Genomic DNA, 22,130 nt, shown 5'->3' with positions numbered 1-22,130 from the left:
TTAGCATACACACAAACATATATATCTATATTAAAAAACTAATGTAACAAAACATTTAGCATACACACAAACATATATATCTATATTAAAAAACTGTAATGTTACAAAACATTTAGCATACACACAAACATATATATCTATATTAAAAAACAGTAATGTTACAAAACATTTAGCATACACACAAACATATATATATCTATATTAAAAAACAGTAATGTTACAAAACATTTAGCATACACACAAACATATATATCTATATTAAAAAACTAATGTTACAAAACATTTAGCATACACACAAACATATATATCTATATTAAAAAACTAATGTTACAAAACATTTAGCATACACACAAACATATATATCTATATTAAAAACTAATGTTACAAAACATTTAGCATACACACAAACATATATATCTATATTAAAAAACTAATGTTACAAAACATTTAGCATACACACAAACATATATATCTATATTAAAAAAATGTAATGTAACAAAACATTTAGCATACACACAAACATATATATATATATATATTAAAAAAACTGTAATGTTACAAAACATTTAGCATACACACAAACATATATATATATATTATTAAAAACAGTAATGTTACAAAACATTTATATATATATATATTAAAAAACAGCAAAACATTTAGCATACACACAAACATATATATATATTAAAAACAGTAATGTTACAAAACATTTAGCATACACACAAACATATATATCTATATTAAAAAACTGTAATGTTACAAAACATTTAGCATACACACAAACATATATATCTATATTAAAAAACTGTAATGTTACAAAACATTTAGCATACACACAAACATATATATCTATATTAAAAAAACTAATGTTACAAAACATTTAGCATACACACAAACATATATATCTATATTAAAAAACTAATGTTACAAAACATTTAGCATACACACAAACATATATATCTATATTAAAAAAAACTAATGTTACAAAACATTTAGCATACACACAAACATATATATCTATATTAAAAAACTAATGTAACAAAACATTTAGCATACACACAAACATATATATCTATATTAAAAAACTAATGTAACAAAACATTTAGCATACACACAAACATATATATCTATATTAAAAAACTAATGTTACAAAACATTTAGCATACACACAAACATATATGTATATATTAAAAACTAATGTTACAAAACATTTAGCATACACACAAACATATATATCTATATTAAAAAAATGTTAAAAACATAATGTAACAAAACATTTAGCATACACACAAACATATATATCTATATTAAAAAACAGTAATGTAACAAAACATTTAGCATACACACAAACATATATATCTATATTAAAAACTAATGTAACAAAACATTTAGCATACACACAAACATATATATCTATAGTAAAAAACTGTAATGTTACAAAACATTTAGCATACACACAAACATATATATCTATATTAAAAAACAGTAATGTTACAAAACATTTAGCATACACACAAACATATATATCTATATTAAAAAACTGTAATGTTACAAAACATTTAGCATACACACAAACATATATATATATATTATAATGTAACAAAACATTTAGCATACACACAAACATATATATATATATAAAAAAACATTTAGCATACTAATGTAACAAAACATTTAGCATACACACAAACATATATATCTATATTAAAAAAACTAATGTAACAAAACATTTAGCATACACACAAACATATATATCTATATTAAAAAACAGTAATGTTACAAAACATTTAGCATACACACAAACATATATATCTATATTAAAAAACAGTAATGTTACAAAACATTTAGCATACACACAAACATATATATCTATATTAAAAAACTAATGTAACAAAACATTTAGCATACACACAAACATATATATCTATATTAAAAACTAATGTTACAAAACATTTAGCATACACACAAACATATATATCTATATTAAAAAACTAATGTTACAAAACATTTAGCATACACACAAACATATATATCTATATTAAAAAATTTAGCTACTAATGTTACAAAACATTTAGCATACACACAAACATATATATCTATATTAAAAAACTAATGTTACAAAACATTTAGCATACACACAAACATATATATCTATATTAAAAAACTAATGTTACAAAACATTTAGCATACACACAAACATATATATCTATATTAAAAAACTAATGTTACAAAACATTTAGCATACACACAAACATATATATCTATATTAAAAAAACTAATGTTACAAAACATTTAGCATACACACAAACATATATATATATATATTAAAAACTAATGTTACAAAACATTTAGCATACACACAAACATATATATATATATATATATTAAAAATGTTACAAAAATGTTACAAAACATTTAGCATATCTACACAAACATATATATCATATATATATAAAAAAAACTAATGTAACAAAACATTTAGCATACACACAAACATATATATCTATATTAAAAACTAATGTAACAAAACATTTAGCATACACACAAACATATATATCTATATTAAAAAACTAATGTTACAAAACATTTAGCATACACACAAACATATATATCTATATTAAAAACAGTAATGTTACAAAACATTTAGCATACACACAAACATATAGCATACACACAAACATATATATCTATATTAAAAAACTAATGTTACAAAACATTTAGCATACACACAAACATATATATCTATATTAAAAAACTAATGTAACAAAACATTTAGCATACACACAAACATATATATCTATATTAAAAACAGTAATGTTACAAAACATTTAGCATACACACAAACATATATATCTATATTAAAAAACAGTAATGTAACAAAACATTTAGCATACACACAAACATATATATCTATATTAAAAAACAGTAATGTTACAAAACATTTAGCATACACACAAACATATATATATCTATATTAAAAACTAATGTAACAAAACATTTAGCATACACACAAACATATATATCTATATTAAAAAACTAATGTAACAAAACATTTAGCATACACACAAACATATATATCTATATTAAAAACTAATGTAACAAAACATTTAGCATACACACAAACATATATATCTATATTAAAAAAACTAATGTTACAAAACATTTAGCATACACACAAACATATATATCTATATTAAAAAACTAATGTTACAAAACATTTAGCATACACACAAACATATATATCTATATTAAAAAAACTAATGTTACAAAACATTTAGCATACACACAAACATATATATCTATATTAAAAAACTGTAATGTTACAAAACATTTAGCATACACACAAACATATATATCTATATTAAAAAACTAATGTTACAAAACATTTAGCATACACACAAACATATATATCTATATTAAAAAACTAATGTTACAAAACATTTAGCATACACACAAACATATATATATATATTATTAAAAAGTAATGTAACAAAACATTTAGCATACACACAAACATATATATCTATATTAAAAAACTAATACAAAACATTTAGCATACAAAAAACATATATATATATATTAAAAAACAGTAATGTTACAAAACATTTAGCATACACACAAACATATATATCTATATTAAAAAAACAGTAATGTTACAAAACATTTAGCATACACACAAACATATATATATATATATTAAAAAAACAGTAATGTTACAAAACATTTAGCATACACACAAACATATATATATATATTAAAAAAAAGTAATGTTACAAAACATTTAGCATACACACAAACATATATATATATATAGTAAAAAACTGTAATGTTACAAAACATTTAGCATACACACAAACATATATATATATATTATATATACAAATGTAACAAAACATTTAGCATACACACAAACATATATATATATATATAAAAAAACTGTAATGTAACAAAACATTTAGCATACACACAAACATATATATATATATTAAAAAACTGTAATGTAACAAAACATTTAGCATACACACAAACATATATATATATATATAAAAAAAAACTGTAATGTAACAAAACATTTAGCATACACACAAACATATATATCTATATTAAAAAACAGTAATGTAACAAAACATTTAGCATACACACAAACATATATATCTATATTAAAAAACAGTAATGTTACAAAACATTTAGCATACACACAAACATATATATATCTATATTAAAAAACAGTAATGTTACAAAACATTTAGCATACACACAAACATATATATATCTATATTAAAAAAACTAATGTAACAAAACATTTAGCATACACACAAACATATATATCTATATTAAAAAACTAATGTAACAAAACATTTAGCATACACACAAACATATATATCTATATTAAAAAAACTAATGTTACAAAACATTTAGCATACACACAAACATATATATCTATATTAAAAAACTAATGTTACAAAACATTTAGCATACACACAAACATATATATCTATATTAAAAAACTAATGTTACAAAACATTTAGCATACACACAAACATATATATATATATATTAAAAAACTAATGTAACAAAACATTTAGCATACACACAAACATATATATCTATATTAAAAAACTAATGTAACAAAACATTTAGCATACACACAAACATATATATCTATATTAAAAAAACTAATGTTACAAAACATTTAGCATACACACAAACATATATATCTATATTAAAAAACTAATGTTACAAAACATTTAGCATACACACAAACATATATATCTATATTAAAAAACTAATGTTACAAAACATTTAGCATACACACAAACATATATATCTATATTAAAAAAAATGTAATGTTACAAAACATTTAGCATACACACAAACATATATATCTATATTAAAAAACTAATGTTACAAAACATTTAGCATACACACAAACATATATATCTATATTAAAAACTAATGTTACAAAACATTTAGCATACACACAAACATATATATCTATATTAAAAAACTAATGTTACAAAACATTTAGCATACACACAAACATATATATATATTAAAAAACAGTAATGTTACAAAACATTTAGCATACACACAAACATATATATATATATTAAAAACAGTAATGTTACAAAACATTTAGCATACACACAAACATATATATATATATATAAAAAACTAATGTTACAAAACATTTAGCATACACACAAACATATATATCTATATTAAAAAACTAATGTTACAAAACATTTAGCATACACACAAACATATATATCTATATTAAAAAAAATGTTACAAAACATTTAGCATACAACTATAATGTTGTTACAAAACATTTAGCATACACACAAACATATATATATCTATATTAAAAAACTGTAATGTAACAAAACATTTAGCATACACACAAACATATATATCTATATTAAAAAAAAAACTGTAATGTAACAAAACATTTAGCATACACACAAACATATATATATATATTAAAAAACTGTAATGTAACAAAACATTTAGCATACACACAAACATATATATCTATATTAAAAAACAGTAATGTAACAAAACATTTAGCATACACACAAACATATATATCTATATTAAAAAACAGTAATGTTACAAAACATTTAGCATACACACAAACATATATATATCTATATTAAAAAAAACTAATGTAACAAAACATTTAGCATACACACAAACATATATATATCTATATTAAAAAACTAATGTAACAAAACATTTAGCATACACACAAACATATATATCTATATTAAAAAACTAATGTTACAAAACATTTAGCATACACACAAACATATATATCTATATTAAAAAACTAATGTAACAAAACATTTAGCATACACACAAACATATATATCTATATTAAAAAACTAATGTTACAAAATATTTAGCATACACACAAACATATATATCTATATTAAAAAAACTAATGTTACAAAACATTTAGCATACACACAAACATATATATCTATATTAAAAAAACTAATGTAACAAAACATTTAGCATACACACAAACATATATATCTATATTAAAAAAACTAATGTAACAAAATATTTAGCATACACACAAACATATATATCTATATTAAAAAAACTAATGTTACAAAACATTTAGCATACACACAAACATATATATCTATATTAAAAAACTAATGTTACAAAACATTTAGCATACACACAAACATATATATCTATATTAAAAAAACTAATGTTACAAAACATTTAGCATACAAACATATATATCTATATTAAAAAAACTAATGTTACAAAACATTTAGCATACACACAAACATATATATCTATATTAAAAAACTAATGTAACAAAACATTTAGCATACACACAAACATATATATCTATATTAAAAAACTAATGTAACAAAACATTTAGCATACACACAAACATATATATCTATATTAAAAAACTAATGTAACAAAACATTTAGCATACACACAAACATATATATATATATTAAAAAACAGTAATGTTACAAAACATTTAGCATACACACAAACATATATATATATATATTAAAAAAACAGTAATGTTACAAAACATTTAGCATACACACAAACATATATATATATATATATATAAAACAGTAATGTTACAAAACATTTAGCATACACACAAACATATATATCTATATTAAAAAAAACAGTAATGTAACAAAACATTTAGCATACACACAAACATATATATCTATATTAAAAAACACTAATGTTACAAAACATTTAGCATACACACAAACATATATATCTATATATAAAAAACAGTAATGTTACAAAACATTTAGCATACACACAAACATATATATCTATATTAAAAAACTAATGTAACAAAACATTTAGCATACACACAAACATATATATCTATATTAAAAAACTAATGTAACAAAACATTTAGCATACACACAAACATATATATATATATTATTAAAAAACTAATGTAACAAAACATTTAGCATACACACAAACATATATATCTATATTAAAAAAAACTAATGTTACAAAACATTTAGCATACACACAAACATATATATCTATATTAAAAAACTGTAATGTAACAAAACATTTAGCATACACACAAACATATATATCTATATTAAAAAACTGTAATGTTACAAAACATTTAGCATACACACAAACATATATATCTATATTAAAAAACTAATGTAACAAAACATTTAGCATACACACAAACATATATATCTATATTAAAAAACTAATGTAACAAAACATTTAGCATACACACAAACATATATATCTATATTAAAAAACAGTAATGTTACAAAACATTTAGCATACACACAAACATATATATATATATATAATGTAACAAAACATTTAGCATACACAAAACATATATATCTATATTAAAAAAACTAATGTTACAAAACATATAGCATACAAAAACATATATATATCTATATTAAAAAAACTAATGTTACAAAACATTTAGCATACACACAAACATATATATCTATATTAAAAAACTAATGTTACAAAACATTTAGCATACACACAAACATATATATCTATATTAAAAAACTGTAATGTTACAAAACATTTAGCATACACACAAACATATATATATATATTAAAAAACTGTAATGTTACAAAACATTTAGCATACACACAAACATATATATATATATTAAAAAACACTAATGTTACAAAACATTTAGCATACACACAAACATATATATCTATATTAAAAAACAGTAATGTTACAAAACATTTAGCATACACACAAACATATATATGTAACAAAACATTTAGCATATATTAAAAAAAACTAATGTTACAAAACATTTAGCATACACACAAACATATATATCTATATTAAAAAAACTAATGTTACAAAACATTTAGCATACAAACATATATATCTATATTAAAAAACTAATGTTACAAAACATTTAGCATACACACAAACATATATATATCTATATTAAAAAAACTAATGTTACAAAACATTTAGCATACACACAAACATATATATATATATATTAAAAAACTAATGTAACAAAACATTTAGCATACACACAAACATATATATCTATATTAAAAAACTAATGTAACAAAACATTTAGCATACACACAAACATATATATCTATATTAAAAAACTAATGTTACAAAACATTTAGCATACACACAAACATATATATATATATTAAAAAAAACTGTAATGTTACAAAACATTTAGCATACACACAAACATATATATACACACAAACATATATATATAATACAAAACATTTAAAAACAAACATATAATGTTACAAAACATTTAGTTACAAAACATTTAGCATACACACAAACATATATATATATATATTAAAAAACAGTAATGTTACAAAACATTTAGCATACACACAAACATATATATCTATATTAAAAAAAACTAATGTAACAAAACATTTAGCATACACACAAACATATATATCTATATATAAAAAACTGTAATGTAACAAAACATTTAGCATACACACAAACATATATATCTATATTAAAAAAACAGTAATGTTAACAAAACATTTAGCATACACACAAACATATATATATATATTAAAAAACAGTAATGTTACAAAACATTTAGCATACACACAAACATATATATATATATATTAAAAAACTAATGTAACAAAACATTTAGCATACACACAAACATATATATCTATATTAAAAAACTAATGTTACAAAACATTTAGCATACACACAAACATATATATCTATATTAAAAAAACTAATGTTACAAAACATTTAGCATACACACAAACATATATATCTATATTAAAAAAACTAATGTAACAAAACATTTAGCATACACACAAACATATATATCTATATTAAAAACACTAATGTAACAAAACATTTAGCATACACACAAACATATATATCTATATTAAAAAACTAATGTTACAAAACATTTAGCATACACACAAACATATATATCTATATTAAAAAAAAGTAATGTTACAAAACATTTAGCATACACACAAACATATATATCTATATTAAAAAACTAATGTTACAAAACATTTAGCATACACACAAACATATATATCTATATTAAAAAACTAATGTTACAAAACATTTAGCATACACACAAACATATATATCTATATTAAAAACTAATGTTACAAAACATTTAGCATACACACAAACATATATATCTATATTAAAAAACAGTAATGTTACAAAACATTTAGCATACACACTAATGTTACAAAACATTTAGCATACACACACATATATATATTATAATGTTACAAAACATTTAGCATACACACAAACATATATATATATATATTAAAAAACAGTAATGTTACAAAACATTTAGCATACACACAAACATATATATATATATTAAAAAACTAATGTTACAAAACATTTAGCATACACACAAACATATATATCTATATTAAAAACTGTAATGTTACAAAACATTTAGCATACACACAAACATATATATCTATATTAAAAACAGTAATGTTACAAAACATTTAGCATACACACAAACATATATATATCTATATTAAAAAACTAATGTAACAAAACATTTAGCATACACACAAACATATATATATATATTAAAAAACTGTAATGTAACAAAACATTTAGCATACACACAAACATATATATATATATATATATTAAAAAACTGTAATGTAACAAAACATTTAGCATACACACAAACATATATATCTATATTAAAAAACAGTAATGTAACAAAACATTTAGCATACACACAAACATATATATATATTAAAAAAACTATATTAAAAAACAGTAATGTTACAAAACATTTAGCATACACACAAACATATATATCTATATTAAAAACAGTAATGTTACAAAACATTTAGCATACACACAAACATATATATATATATTAAAAACAGTAATGTTACAAAACATTTAGCATACACACAAACATATATATCTATATTAAAAAACTAATGTAACAAAACATTTAGCATACACACAAACATATATATATATATTAAAAAAAATGTAACAAAACATTTAGCATACACACAAACATATATATCTATATTAAAAAAAACTGTAATGTAACAAAACATTTAGCATACACACAAACATATATATCTATATTAAAAAACAGTAATGTAACAAAACATTTAGCATACACACAAACATATATATCTATATTAAAAAACAGTAATGTTACAAAACATTTAGCATACACACAAACATATATATATCTATATTAAAAACTAATGTAACAAAACATTTAGCATACACACAAACATATATATCTATATTAAAAAACTAATGTAACAAAACATTTAGCATACACACAAACATATATATCTATATTAAAAAAAACTAATGTTACAAAACATTTAGCATACACACAAACATATATATCTATATTAAAAAACAGTAATGTTACAAAACATTTAGCATACACACAAACATATATATCTATATTAAAAAACAGTAATGTTACAAAACATTTAGCATACACACAAACATATATATCTATATTAAAAAACTGTAATGTTACAAAACATTTAGCATACACACAAACATATATATCTATATTAAAAACTAATGTTACAAAACATTTAGCATACACACAAACATATATATCTATATTAAAAACTGTAATGTTACAAAACATTTAGCATACACACAAACATATATATATATATTAAAAAACAGTAATGTTACAAAACATTTAGCATACACACAAACATATATATATATATTAAAAAACAGTAATGTTACAAAACATTTAGCATACACACAAACATATATATATATATATAAAAAAACAGTAATGTTACAAAACATTTAGCATACACACAAACATATATATATATATTAAAAAACAGTAATGTTACAAAACATTTAGCATACACACAAACATATATATCTATAGTAAAAAACTGTAATGTTACAAAACATTTAGCATACACACAAACATATATATCTATATTAAAAAACAGTAATGTTACAAAACATTTAGCATACACACAAACATATATATATATATATTAAAAAACTGTAATGTAACAAAACATTTAGCATACACACAAACATATATATCTATATTAAAAAACTAATGTAACAAAACATTTAGCATACACACAAACATATATATCTATATTAAAAAACTAATGTTACAAAACATTTAGCATACACACAAACATATATATCTATATTAAAAAAAAAAAACTAATGTTACAAAACATTTAGCATACACACAAACATATATATCTATATTAAAAAACTGTAATGTATTTAGCATACACACAAACATATATATCTATATTAAAAAACTAATGTTACAAAACATTTAGCATACAAAAATATATATATCTATATTAAAAACTAATGTTACAAAACATTTAGCATACACACAAATATATATATATTAAAAACTAATGTTAACAAAACATTTAGCATACACACAAACATAATATAATTAAAAACTAATGTAACAAAACATTTAGCATACACACAAACATATATATCTATATTAAAAAACTAATGTAACAAAACATTTAGCATACACACAAACATATATATCTATATTAAAAAACTGTAATGTTACAAAACATTTAGCATACACACAAACATATATATCTATATTAAAAAACTAATGTAACAAAACATTTAGCATACACACAAACATATATATCTATATTAAAAAACTAATGTAACAAAACATTTAGCATACACACAAACATATATATCTATATTAAAAAACTAATGTTACAAAACATTTAGCATACACACAAACATATATATCTATATTCAAAAAAAAAAACTAATGTAACAAAACATTTAGCATACACACAAACATATATATCTATATTAAAAAAACAGTAATGTTACAAAACATTTAGCATACACACAAATATATATATCTATATTAAAAAACTGTAATGTAACAAAACATTTAGCATACACGCAAACATATATATATATATTAAAAACTAATGTAACAAAACATTTAGCATACACACAAACATATATATATTAAAAAACTGTAATGTAACAAAACATTTAGCATACACACAAACATATATATCTATATTAAAAAACAGTAATGTAACAAAACATTTAGCATACACACAAACATATATATCTATATTAAAAAACAGTAATGTTACAAAACATTTAGCATACACACAAACATATATATATCTATATTAAAAAACTAATGTAACAAAACATTTAGCATACACACAAACATATATATCTATATTAAAAAACTAATGTAACAAAACATTTAGCATACACACAAACATATATATCTATATTAAAAAACTAATGTTACAAAACATTTAGCATACACACAAACATATATATCTATATTAAAAAACAGTAATGTTACAAAACATTTAGCATACACACAAACATATATATCTATATTAAAAAACAGTAATGTTACAAAACATTTAGTATACACACAAACATATATATCTATATTAAAAACCTGTAATGTTACAAAACATTTAGCATGCACACAAACATATATATCTATATTAAAAACTAATATTACAAAACATTTAGCATACACACAAACATATATATCTATATTAAAAACTGTAATGTTACAAAACATTTAGCATACACACAAACATATATATCTATATTAAAAACTATATTAAAAAACATATATATCTATATTAAAAACAGTAATGTTACAAAACATTTAGCATACACACAAACATATATATATATATTAAAAACAGTAATGTTACAAAACATTTAGCATACACACAAACATATATATATATATATAAAAAACAGTAATGTTACAAAACATTTAGCATACACACAAACATATATATATATATGTATAAAACATTTAGCATACACACAAACATATATAATGTTACAAAACATTTAGCATACACACAAACATATATATCTATATTAAAAAAACTGTAATGTTACAAAACATTTAGCATACACACAAACATATATATATATATATTAAAAAAACAGTAATGTTACAAAACATTTAGCATACACACAAAACATATATATATATATTTAAAAAAACTGTAATGTAACAAAACATTTAGCATACACACAAACATATATATCTATATTAAAAAACTGTAATGTAACAAAACATTTAGCATACACACAAACATATATATATATATATAAAAAAACAGTAATGTAACAAAACATTTAGCATACACACAAACATATATATCTATATTAAAAAACAGTAATGTAACAAAACATTTAGCATACACACAAACATATATATCTATATTAAAAAACAGTAATGTTACAAAACATTTAGCATACACACAAACATATATATATCTATATTAAAAAAAACAGTAATGTTACAAAACATTTAGCATACACACAAATATATATATATATATATTTAAAAAACTGTAATGTAACAAAACATTTAGCATACACACAAACATATATATCTATATTAAAAAACTGTAATGTAACAAAACATTTAGCATACACACAAACATATATATATATATATTAAAAAACTGTAATGTAACAAAACATTTAGCATACACACAAACATATATATCTATATTAAAAAACAGTAATGTAACAAAACATTTAGCATACACACAAACATATATATCTATATTAAAAAACAGTAATGTTACAAAACATTTAGCATACACACAAACATATATATATCTATATTAAAAAACAGTAATGTTACAAAACATTTAGCATACACACAAATATATATATCTATATTAAAAAACTGTAATGTAACAAAACATTTAGCATACACACAAACATATATATATATATTAAAAACTAATGTAACAAAACATTTAGCATACACACAAACATATATATATAAAAAAACTGTAATGTAACAAAACATTTAGCATACACACAAACATATATATCTATATTAAAAAACAGTAATGTAACAAAACATTTAGCATACACACAAACATATATATCTATATTAAAAAACAGTAATGTTACAAAACATTTAGCATACACACAAACATATATATATCTATATTAAAAAACTAATGTAACAAAACATTTAGCATACACACAAACATATATATCTATATTAAAAAACTAATGTAACAAAACATTTAGCATACACACAAACATATATATCTATATTAAAAACTAATGTTACAAAACATTTAGCATACACACAAACATATATATCTATATTAAAAAACAGTAATGTTACAAAACATTTAGCATACACACAAACATATATATCTATATTAAAAACAGTAATGTTACAAAACATTTAGCATACACACAAACATATATATCTATATTAAAAAACTGTAATGTTACAAAACATTTAGCATACACACAAACATATATATATATATTAAAAAACAGTAATGTTACAAAACATTTAGCATACACACAAACATATATATATATATTAAAAAACAGTAATGTTACAAAACATTTAGCATACACACAAACATATATATATATATTAAAAAACAGTAATGTTACAAAACATTTAGCATACACACAAACATATATATCTATATTAAAAAACTGTAATGTTACAAAACATTTAGCATACACACAAACATATATATCTATATTAAAAAACAGTAATGTTACAAAACATTTAGCATACACACAAATATATATATCTATATTAAAAAACTGTAATGTAACAAAACATTTAGCATACACACAAATATATATATCTATATTAAAAAACTGTAATGTAACAAAACATTTAGCATACACACAAACATATATATATATATATTAAAAAACTGTAATGTAACAAAACATTTAGCATACACACAAACATATATATCTATATTAAAAAACAGTAATGTAACAAAACATTTAGCATACACACAAACATATATATCTATATTAAAAAACAGTAATGTTACAAAACATTTAGCATACACACAAACATATATATCTATATTAAAAACTAATGTAACAAAACATTTAGCATACACACACAAACATATATATCTATATTAAAAAAACTAATGTAACAAAACATTTAGCATACACACAAACATATATATCTATATTAAAAAACTAATGTTACAAAACATTTAGCATACACACAAACATATATATCTATATTAAAAAACTGTAATGTAACAAAACATTTAGCATACACACAAACATATATATCTATATTAAAAAACTAATGTTACAAAACATTTAGCATACACACAAACATATATATCTATATTAAAAAACTAATGTTACAAAACATTTAGCATACACACAAACATATATATATCTATATTAAAAAACTAATGTAACAAAACATTTAGCATACACACAAACATATATATCTATATTAAAAAACTAATGTAACAAAACATTTAGCATACACACAAACATATATATCTATATTAAAAAACTGTAATGTTACAAAACATTTAGCATACACACAAAAACATATATATATATATATATATAAAAAACAGTAATGTTACAAAACATTTAGCATACACACAAACATATATATCTATATTAAAAAACTAATGTAACAAAACATTTAGCATACAAACATATATATCTATATTAAAAACTAATGTTACAAAACATTTAGCATACACACAAACATATATATCTATATTAAAAACTAATGTAACAAAACATTTAGCATACACACAAACATATATATCTATATTAAAAACTAATGTAACAAAACATTTAGCATACACACAAACATATATATCTATAGTAAAAACTGTAATGTTACAAAACATTTAGTATACACACAAACATATATATATATATATATATTAAAAACAGTAATGTTACAAAACATTTAGCATACACACAAATATATATATCTATATTAAAAAACTAATGTAACAAAACATTTAGGATACACACAAACATATATATCTATATTAAAAAACTGTAATGTTACAAAACATTTAGCATACACACAAACATATATATCTATATTAAAAAACTAATGTAACAAAACATTTAGGATACACACAAACATATATATCTATATTAAAAAACTGTAATGTAACAAAACATTTAGCATACACACAAACATATATATCTATATTAAAAAACAGTTATGTTACAAAACATTTAGCATACACACAAACATATATATCTATATTAAAAAACTAATGTAACAAAACATTTAGCATACACACAAACATATATATCTATATTAAAAAACTAATGTAACAAAACATTTAGCATACACACAAACATATATATCTATATTAAAAAACTAATGTTACAAAACATTTAGCATACACACAAACATATATATCTATATTAAAAACTGTAATGTCACAAAACATTTAGCATACACACAAACATATATATATATATACATATATATATATATATATATATATATATATTAAAAAACAGTAATGTCACAAAACATTTAGCATACACACAAACATATATATCTATATTAAAAAACAGTAATGTTACAAAACATTTAGCATACACACAAACATATTATCTATATTAAAAAACTAATGTAACAAAACATTTAGCATACACACAAACATATATATGTATATTAAAAAACTAATGTTACAAAACATTTAGCATACACACAAACATATATATCTATATTAAAAAACTGTAATGTAACAAAACATTTAGCATACACACAAACATATATATCTATATTAAAAAACTGTAATGTTACAAAACATTTAGCATACACACAAACATATATATCTATATTAAAAACTAATGTTACAAAACATTTAGCATACAAACATATATATCTATATTAAAAAACTAATGTTACAAAACATTTAGCATACAAACATATATATCTATATTAAAAAACTAATGTTACAAAACATTTAGCATACAAACATATATATCTATATTAAAAAACTAATGTTACAAAACATTTAGCATACAAACATATATATCTATATTAAAAACTAATGTAACAAAACATTTAGCATACACACAAACATATATATCTATATTAAAAACCTGTAATGTTACAATAACTTACTTATACTTATCTATACTTGTTTTTAAAAATAGACCTAACACAAAAGTAGAAACTATTATAGGTTTTTACAAGGTTACTGAATACGTTTTATACCTTGATGTAAAAGTTTTCCCTTCCACAGTATGGAGAATCATAAAGTAAATTTAGAGCCAATATAAAATCTTGTTTTCTTTGCTGATCTTGAATAAAGAAACCTCTAGAGGGTTTTCCTGACTGTGTAACGTCTGATGTTATTTTCACTTGCAATGCTGAAAAATATAATTTTATTAATCAAAACATTTTTGAAATAACACCAATTCTTCATTATGTAATAGCTTCTGCTAGAATAGTTCTTAAATTCTATGATATTGATGGTAAATACCGATAAGCAGTCTTAATTAAGAGTAGCAGACAAACAACAAATGAACTTTTATGACTATATGGTCATACGTTATTAGTTGTGTATGGTCACTACTAATGATGTTTTTATTTACAAATAGACAACGGTCTCCTTCACAGAGCAAAATAATCATTTATTAATTATTCTAACAATACCACACATATGTCGAAGATATTTGCTCTTCTGGATATAAAAAATGTCTACAAACAATATTATTACATTTTACTTGTTTGTTAATAACATGAAACTAAGTACATAATACTATCACATGGTTACTTAGTCCATAATACACACAACTAAATACATATTATGGTTTCTACTTCCTTGTTTCATGTCAAACATAAAACTTATGAGTCTTCTACCTTATAAAGTCCTTAACACTTTAATAAATGAAGACTATTACGTTTCATACACACTGAACTAAACAACAAACTATTCAAGATACACTTGTGAATAAATGTTTGTTAGAGATTGGTATAGATTTTATGTTCAGCAAGAAATATGTTTACTACAGCTTGAAAACATCTTAGCATGTTTAAAAATCGTTAATAACATTCTTATGTTCAACTCAGTATATTTTCAGGACATAGCTAACGTCCAAAGACACATAATGGAATGAGATCTGTCTTCCAAGAACATCCCACTTGTATTCAATGAGACTGAAATCCAGAAAGTGTTCAGGATATGATCTGTACAGTATGAAGTGTTAAGATATCATTATCCAAGGATGAGATGTACTCCTTCTCCAACATCCTCAGCACACTTTTATATAAAAATGAGATTGGACCAGACTGTAAGTTCTTTCTGAGAGAGTATTAACTGTTTGCAGTGCGAATGTTCTACGTGTCACTGGTACACTTCAAGTGTACCTGCCTCTACTGTACTGTGTCTTGCTGTGGGTAAAACACAATTTACAGAGAGCCTAATATACCGATAACACTTGTGAAATGTGTTACTAATTGTCTTTGCCCCAACAAGAAGTCCAATTCCATCTAAGATCATCTGATTCAGTCTCAAAATAGGTACCCTACAGTAGTGACAAGTCAAACTGGACAGAGTTATCTGTTTGTATTGCAGATGATGAAGTTCCACATCATTATAACTGTAGTGTGGGAAGGAAACATCAGAACATTTTCAAGGTCTAGCCATAATTCACAAACACTTTTGGAGCATGTTAAACATTCCGGTTCACTTCAATCTGACAACTGAAACCACTACATATAGCGTAGGTTGAAAGTGAGTCACATTTCAGATTGTATGATTGACCATATACAAAATAATGAACTAAAAAGTGATTGACATTATTTTACAACAATGGTTTTTGGTGTTCTATAGCAAAAGTTTATGAATCCTAATTGCCCTTTAACTGTTTTGACCAATAACGTACAACGTTCTTGACCTTTGACATTTTTATACTAACTTTTTATCATAATCATTTTTGTGAAGAGAAATGTTGTCCTCATCTCTTAATTGTTTATCTGTAATTAAGCACGAAGCTACACAAAGGGCTATTTGTGTTTGGCCCACCATGCTCATCTCTTAAACAAGCAAAGCATTACTAAAACAAGTTGTCATTTCTGTTAGGCTAACTTTGTAAGAAATTAAACTGAAACACCCATCTCTCTACATATATTCACCCTTATATCCTGTTGCATAACTAATATTACCTACTGACACTTTAAACTATAATATTGATGGTAAGTAACTAAATATCATTTTTCTTAACTCACTTAAGTTCATTTAATTATCCATCAAAAATAAGAAGAAACTCTGACATCAAATAATTAAATATACTTTTTTTATCTAGTGCCTTCGATTTGTTTGTTTTAGTACCAATCCACAATTGGCTAGCTACCTCGTCCACTGCAGGGAAATCAAACCCCAGCTTTTAGTACCATAAACTTATCGCTCATCCATCAAGGAACAGTATGTTTTATATATTAGCTACACAATATTTTTTATGTATTTAAGTACAATAGACTTCAAAAATTAAACTTGGATGACAGACTTCAAGATATATTTTGATAAAAGTGTAATGAAAATGCAACATTTGATAAAGTAATCAGTTACTTCTTAGTTATTACTGGTAGAGTAATTCATTCTACTTAATTTCATGGTTGTGAAGAGTGCTATAAAAACATTCATCAATGAAAATTTAGTTGCACAAAGATACTTTCTGTGATAAAGACAACAAGCATTTTTAATGGTTTCACTTACTTTGCGATTTTGGCAAGTTACGACCATTGTACTGGATACAATAGTTCAATTCTACACATGAATATTGTTCATCATTGTAAGAGCAATCCAAATGATTTCTGTCTATAACATCCTTATTAAAACTTAAATTACATTCAATATGTGCCACTGGGTTGGTCCTGCAAAAGAAAAACACATTGCTAGTAAACAAATGTAAGTTTGAGGTTAAATGAACTATATATCAGTCATTCACTTATAAATTTGTACACTAAAAAATACCATAATATGCTTTATAGGTTAATATATATAGCAAATATTGCTAAAACGTGTACAAATTCTCTTTAAGTGGATTGAAATAAGATTAGAAACCTCAATTTCAGGGTAACTGTGATAGTTCAAGCTTATAAAACTTTGCATCTAAGTTAGAAGTCACTGTCCACAAACAGCTGTGAGGAATTAGAATACTTTACAATGAAACTGTTGAAGATACACATATACAACCCATTGCTCCTAAACATGAATATTATCTTAAAGGAACACCAATCAGAAGAGTACATAAACTTGCATTACCAGATGGCAAATAGGCCGTATTTCTTTAAAATTGACATATTTACAAAAACCTTATTACAGTACACTTTCCAGATGAACATAATGGTTATTCATAAATAAAGCTAAGTTCACTTTTATAAATGAATATAAGAGACAATTTGCTGTTGGTTTCTCTTTTTGTTTTGTTTTTAAAATCACAAAGCTACACAATGGTCATTTATCTGCACCTCAAATTTTAGCCTAGGAAGTCCAGAAACTTGCTGCTGGTTCACTATGGGACTGTTATTAGACTTTTAAAAATAATAACCTAATACCAAAGTTAAAAAGATTATGATTACAAATCTCCTCACCTAAGTAGAACGGCATGTCCAGATTCATGGGCACCAATCAACAAATCTTAAAAAAATATATATTTATTATAAATAGTGAACATCAAGGAGACAAAATAAAAGAAATTTCATCTAGATATCCTGGATATGTTTCTTATCAATCGAAACCCCTAACTGAATAAAAGCCAAATTTATTATCCTCAGTATTGTACAGGCTATTAAAAGTATAGATTTTCTTGTTTTACCAAAAGTTATAACAGAAAGGACTCAATGTGTTTCATTTTTATTTTGTTAAAATATATTTAATATGATTTTATTTACATTAAGAAAAAGGACGTTTTCCAAAGTATTGATCTCACATATTTCTAAAGAATCTTTATGTGCATCTATGTTCACTTCACTTCTAATGAACAAAATATTCCACCAAACCATATTCATAAGAAATTTTATCCTGTGAAAATTATAATAATTTTTTTAAGTATTTGTTATACAAACAAATGCAGTATTATATAAGGCTATAGCACTTATTCATCACTGTAAGTTACTCCTCAGTTTTTAAAATGTCTGTGGAAGTCCTGTACTTGGATGAAAATTTGTTTAAAAAAATAAAATAAAAATTAAGGTAGACTTTGTACATAATGTTTTTTATTACATAAGTATATAACTTGTATGGTTGAATATATAAATTGGTTTTGCCCAATATTCATCACAACATCTGGTTTATTTTCTCACTATAACATACAGTTTTTTGTATTCCATTTATCCAAGATCTACTAACTGAATCAAAATACAACAATGTTGTATTGAACTGCTAACAAGAAGTTTAAATACAGCTACACAGTGAGAACTCAGCAGTGATGATTTATAGCAACCAGTTGATGAGATGACCATGAAGTATTAGTTCCTGGGTGGAACATCCTAGTTCAGATGACCATGGAGTATTAGCTCCTTGGTGTAACAACATCCTAGTTTAGATGGCAACGGAGAGAGAACATCCTAAATGAGATGTCCAAGGAGGGTGTAACTCCATAGAGAGCGAGCATTCTAAATGAGATGTCCAAGGAGGGTGTAACTCCATAGAGAGCGAGCATTCTAAATGAGATGTCCAAGGAGGGTGTAACTCCATAGAGAGCGAGCATTCTAAATGAGATGTCCAAGGAGGGTGTAACTCCATAGAGTGAGAGCATTCTAAATGAGATGTCCAAGGAGGGTGTAACTCCATAGAGAGAGAGAGAGAGCATCCTAAGTGAGATGTCCAAGGAGGGTGTAACTCCATAGAGAGAGAGAGAGAGCATCCTAAATGAGATGTCCAAGGAGGGTGTAACTCCATGGAGAGAGAACATTTTTAATGAGATGTCCAAGAAGAGAGAACATCTTAAATCAAGAACTTGTTGGAAACTATTATGGAGGAACAAAGATTAGGCTTAAGAACAAACACCTCTACTATTGCTTTATTTGCTCTTCCATCTTCTGTCCAACTTCTACTATTACCATGACCTAACTGAGTTCTTAAGGTAAAATGAATTTAAAAACATCAGATTACATTATCTAGCAACAGCTGTTAAATAGGTAGTAATTAATAGGTAACTGAATGTTCCAGAGGAGTCATAACAAATACCTAAAACTAACCATTCAAAAGCGCCTAGCAGCATTAAAAAAAGCACCTAGCAATGTACC

The 22,130-nt window shown here is 22.6% G+C and overlaps 1 protein-coding gene and 1 long non-coding RNA gene across 2 annotated transcripts in view; one reads left to right on the top strand and one right to left on the bottom strand.

Annotated features, from left to right (window-relative positions):
- The window catches only part of LOC143234721 (uncharacterized), an 81,762-nt gene extending 62,769 nt beyond the window's left edge, over positions 1–18,993 (top strand). The window contains exon 3 of the long non-coding RNA XR_013018776.1: positions 17,963–18,993. This is a non-coding gene — a long non-coding RNA (uncharacterized LOC143234721). The remainder of the gene's footprint in view (positions 1–17,962) is intronic.
- Positions 1–22,130, bottom strand: part of LOC143234714 (integrin alpha-4-like) — a 91,163-nt gene that overhangs the window by 35,311 nt on the left and 33,722 nt on the right. The window contains exons 14-16 of the mRNA XM_076472274.1: positions 20,475–20,520; positions 19,597–19,754; positions 17,094–17,248 (exon numbers count right to left, since the gene is read on the bottom strand). Of these exons, the coding sequence (XP_076328389.1) occupies positions 17,094–17,248; positions 19,597–19,754; positions 20,475–20,520 (359 nt within the window). The remainder of the gene's footprint in view (positions 1–17,093; positions 17,249–19,596; positions 19,755–20,474; positions 20,521–22,130) is intronic.

The sequence above is a fragment of the Tachypleus tridentatus genome, chromosome 12 (genome assembly GCF_004210375.1).
Source record: "Tachypleus tridentatus isolate NWPU-2018 chromosome 12, ASM421037v1, whole genome shotgun sequence".
NCBI classification, from domain to species: domain Eukaryota; kingdom Metazoa; phylum Arthropoda; class Merostomata; order Xiphosura; family Limulidae; genus Tachypleus; species Tachypleus tridentatus.
Note: the sequence above shows the minus strand (reverse complement) of the source record. Positions and strands in the feature narration are given on the sequence as shown.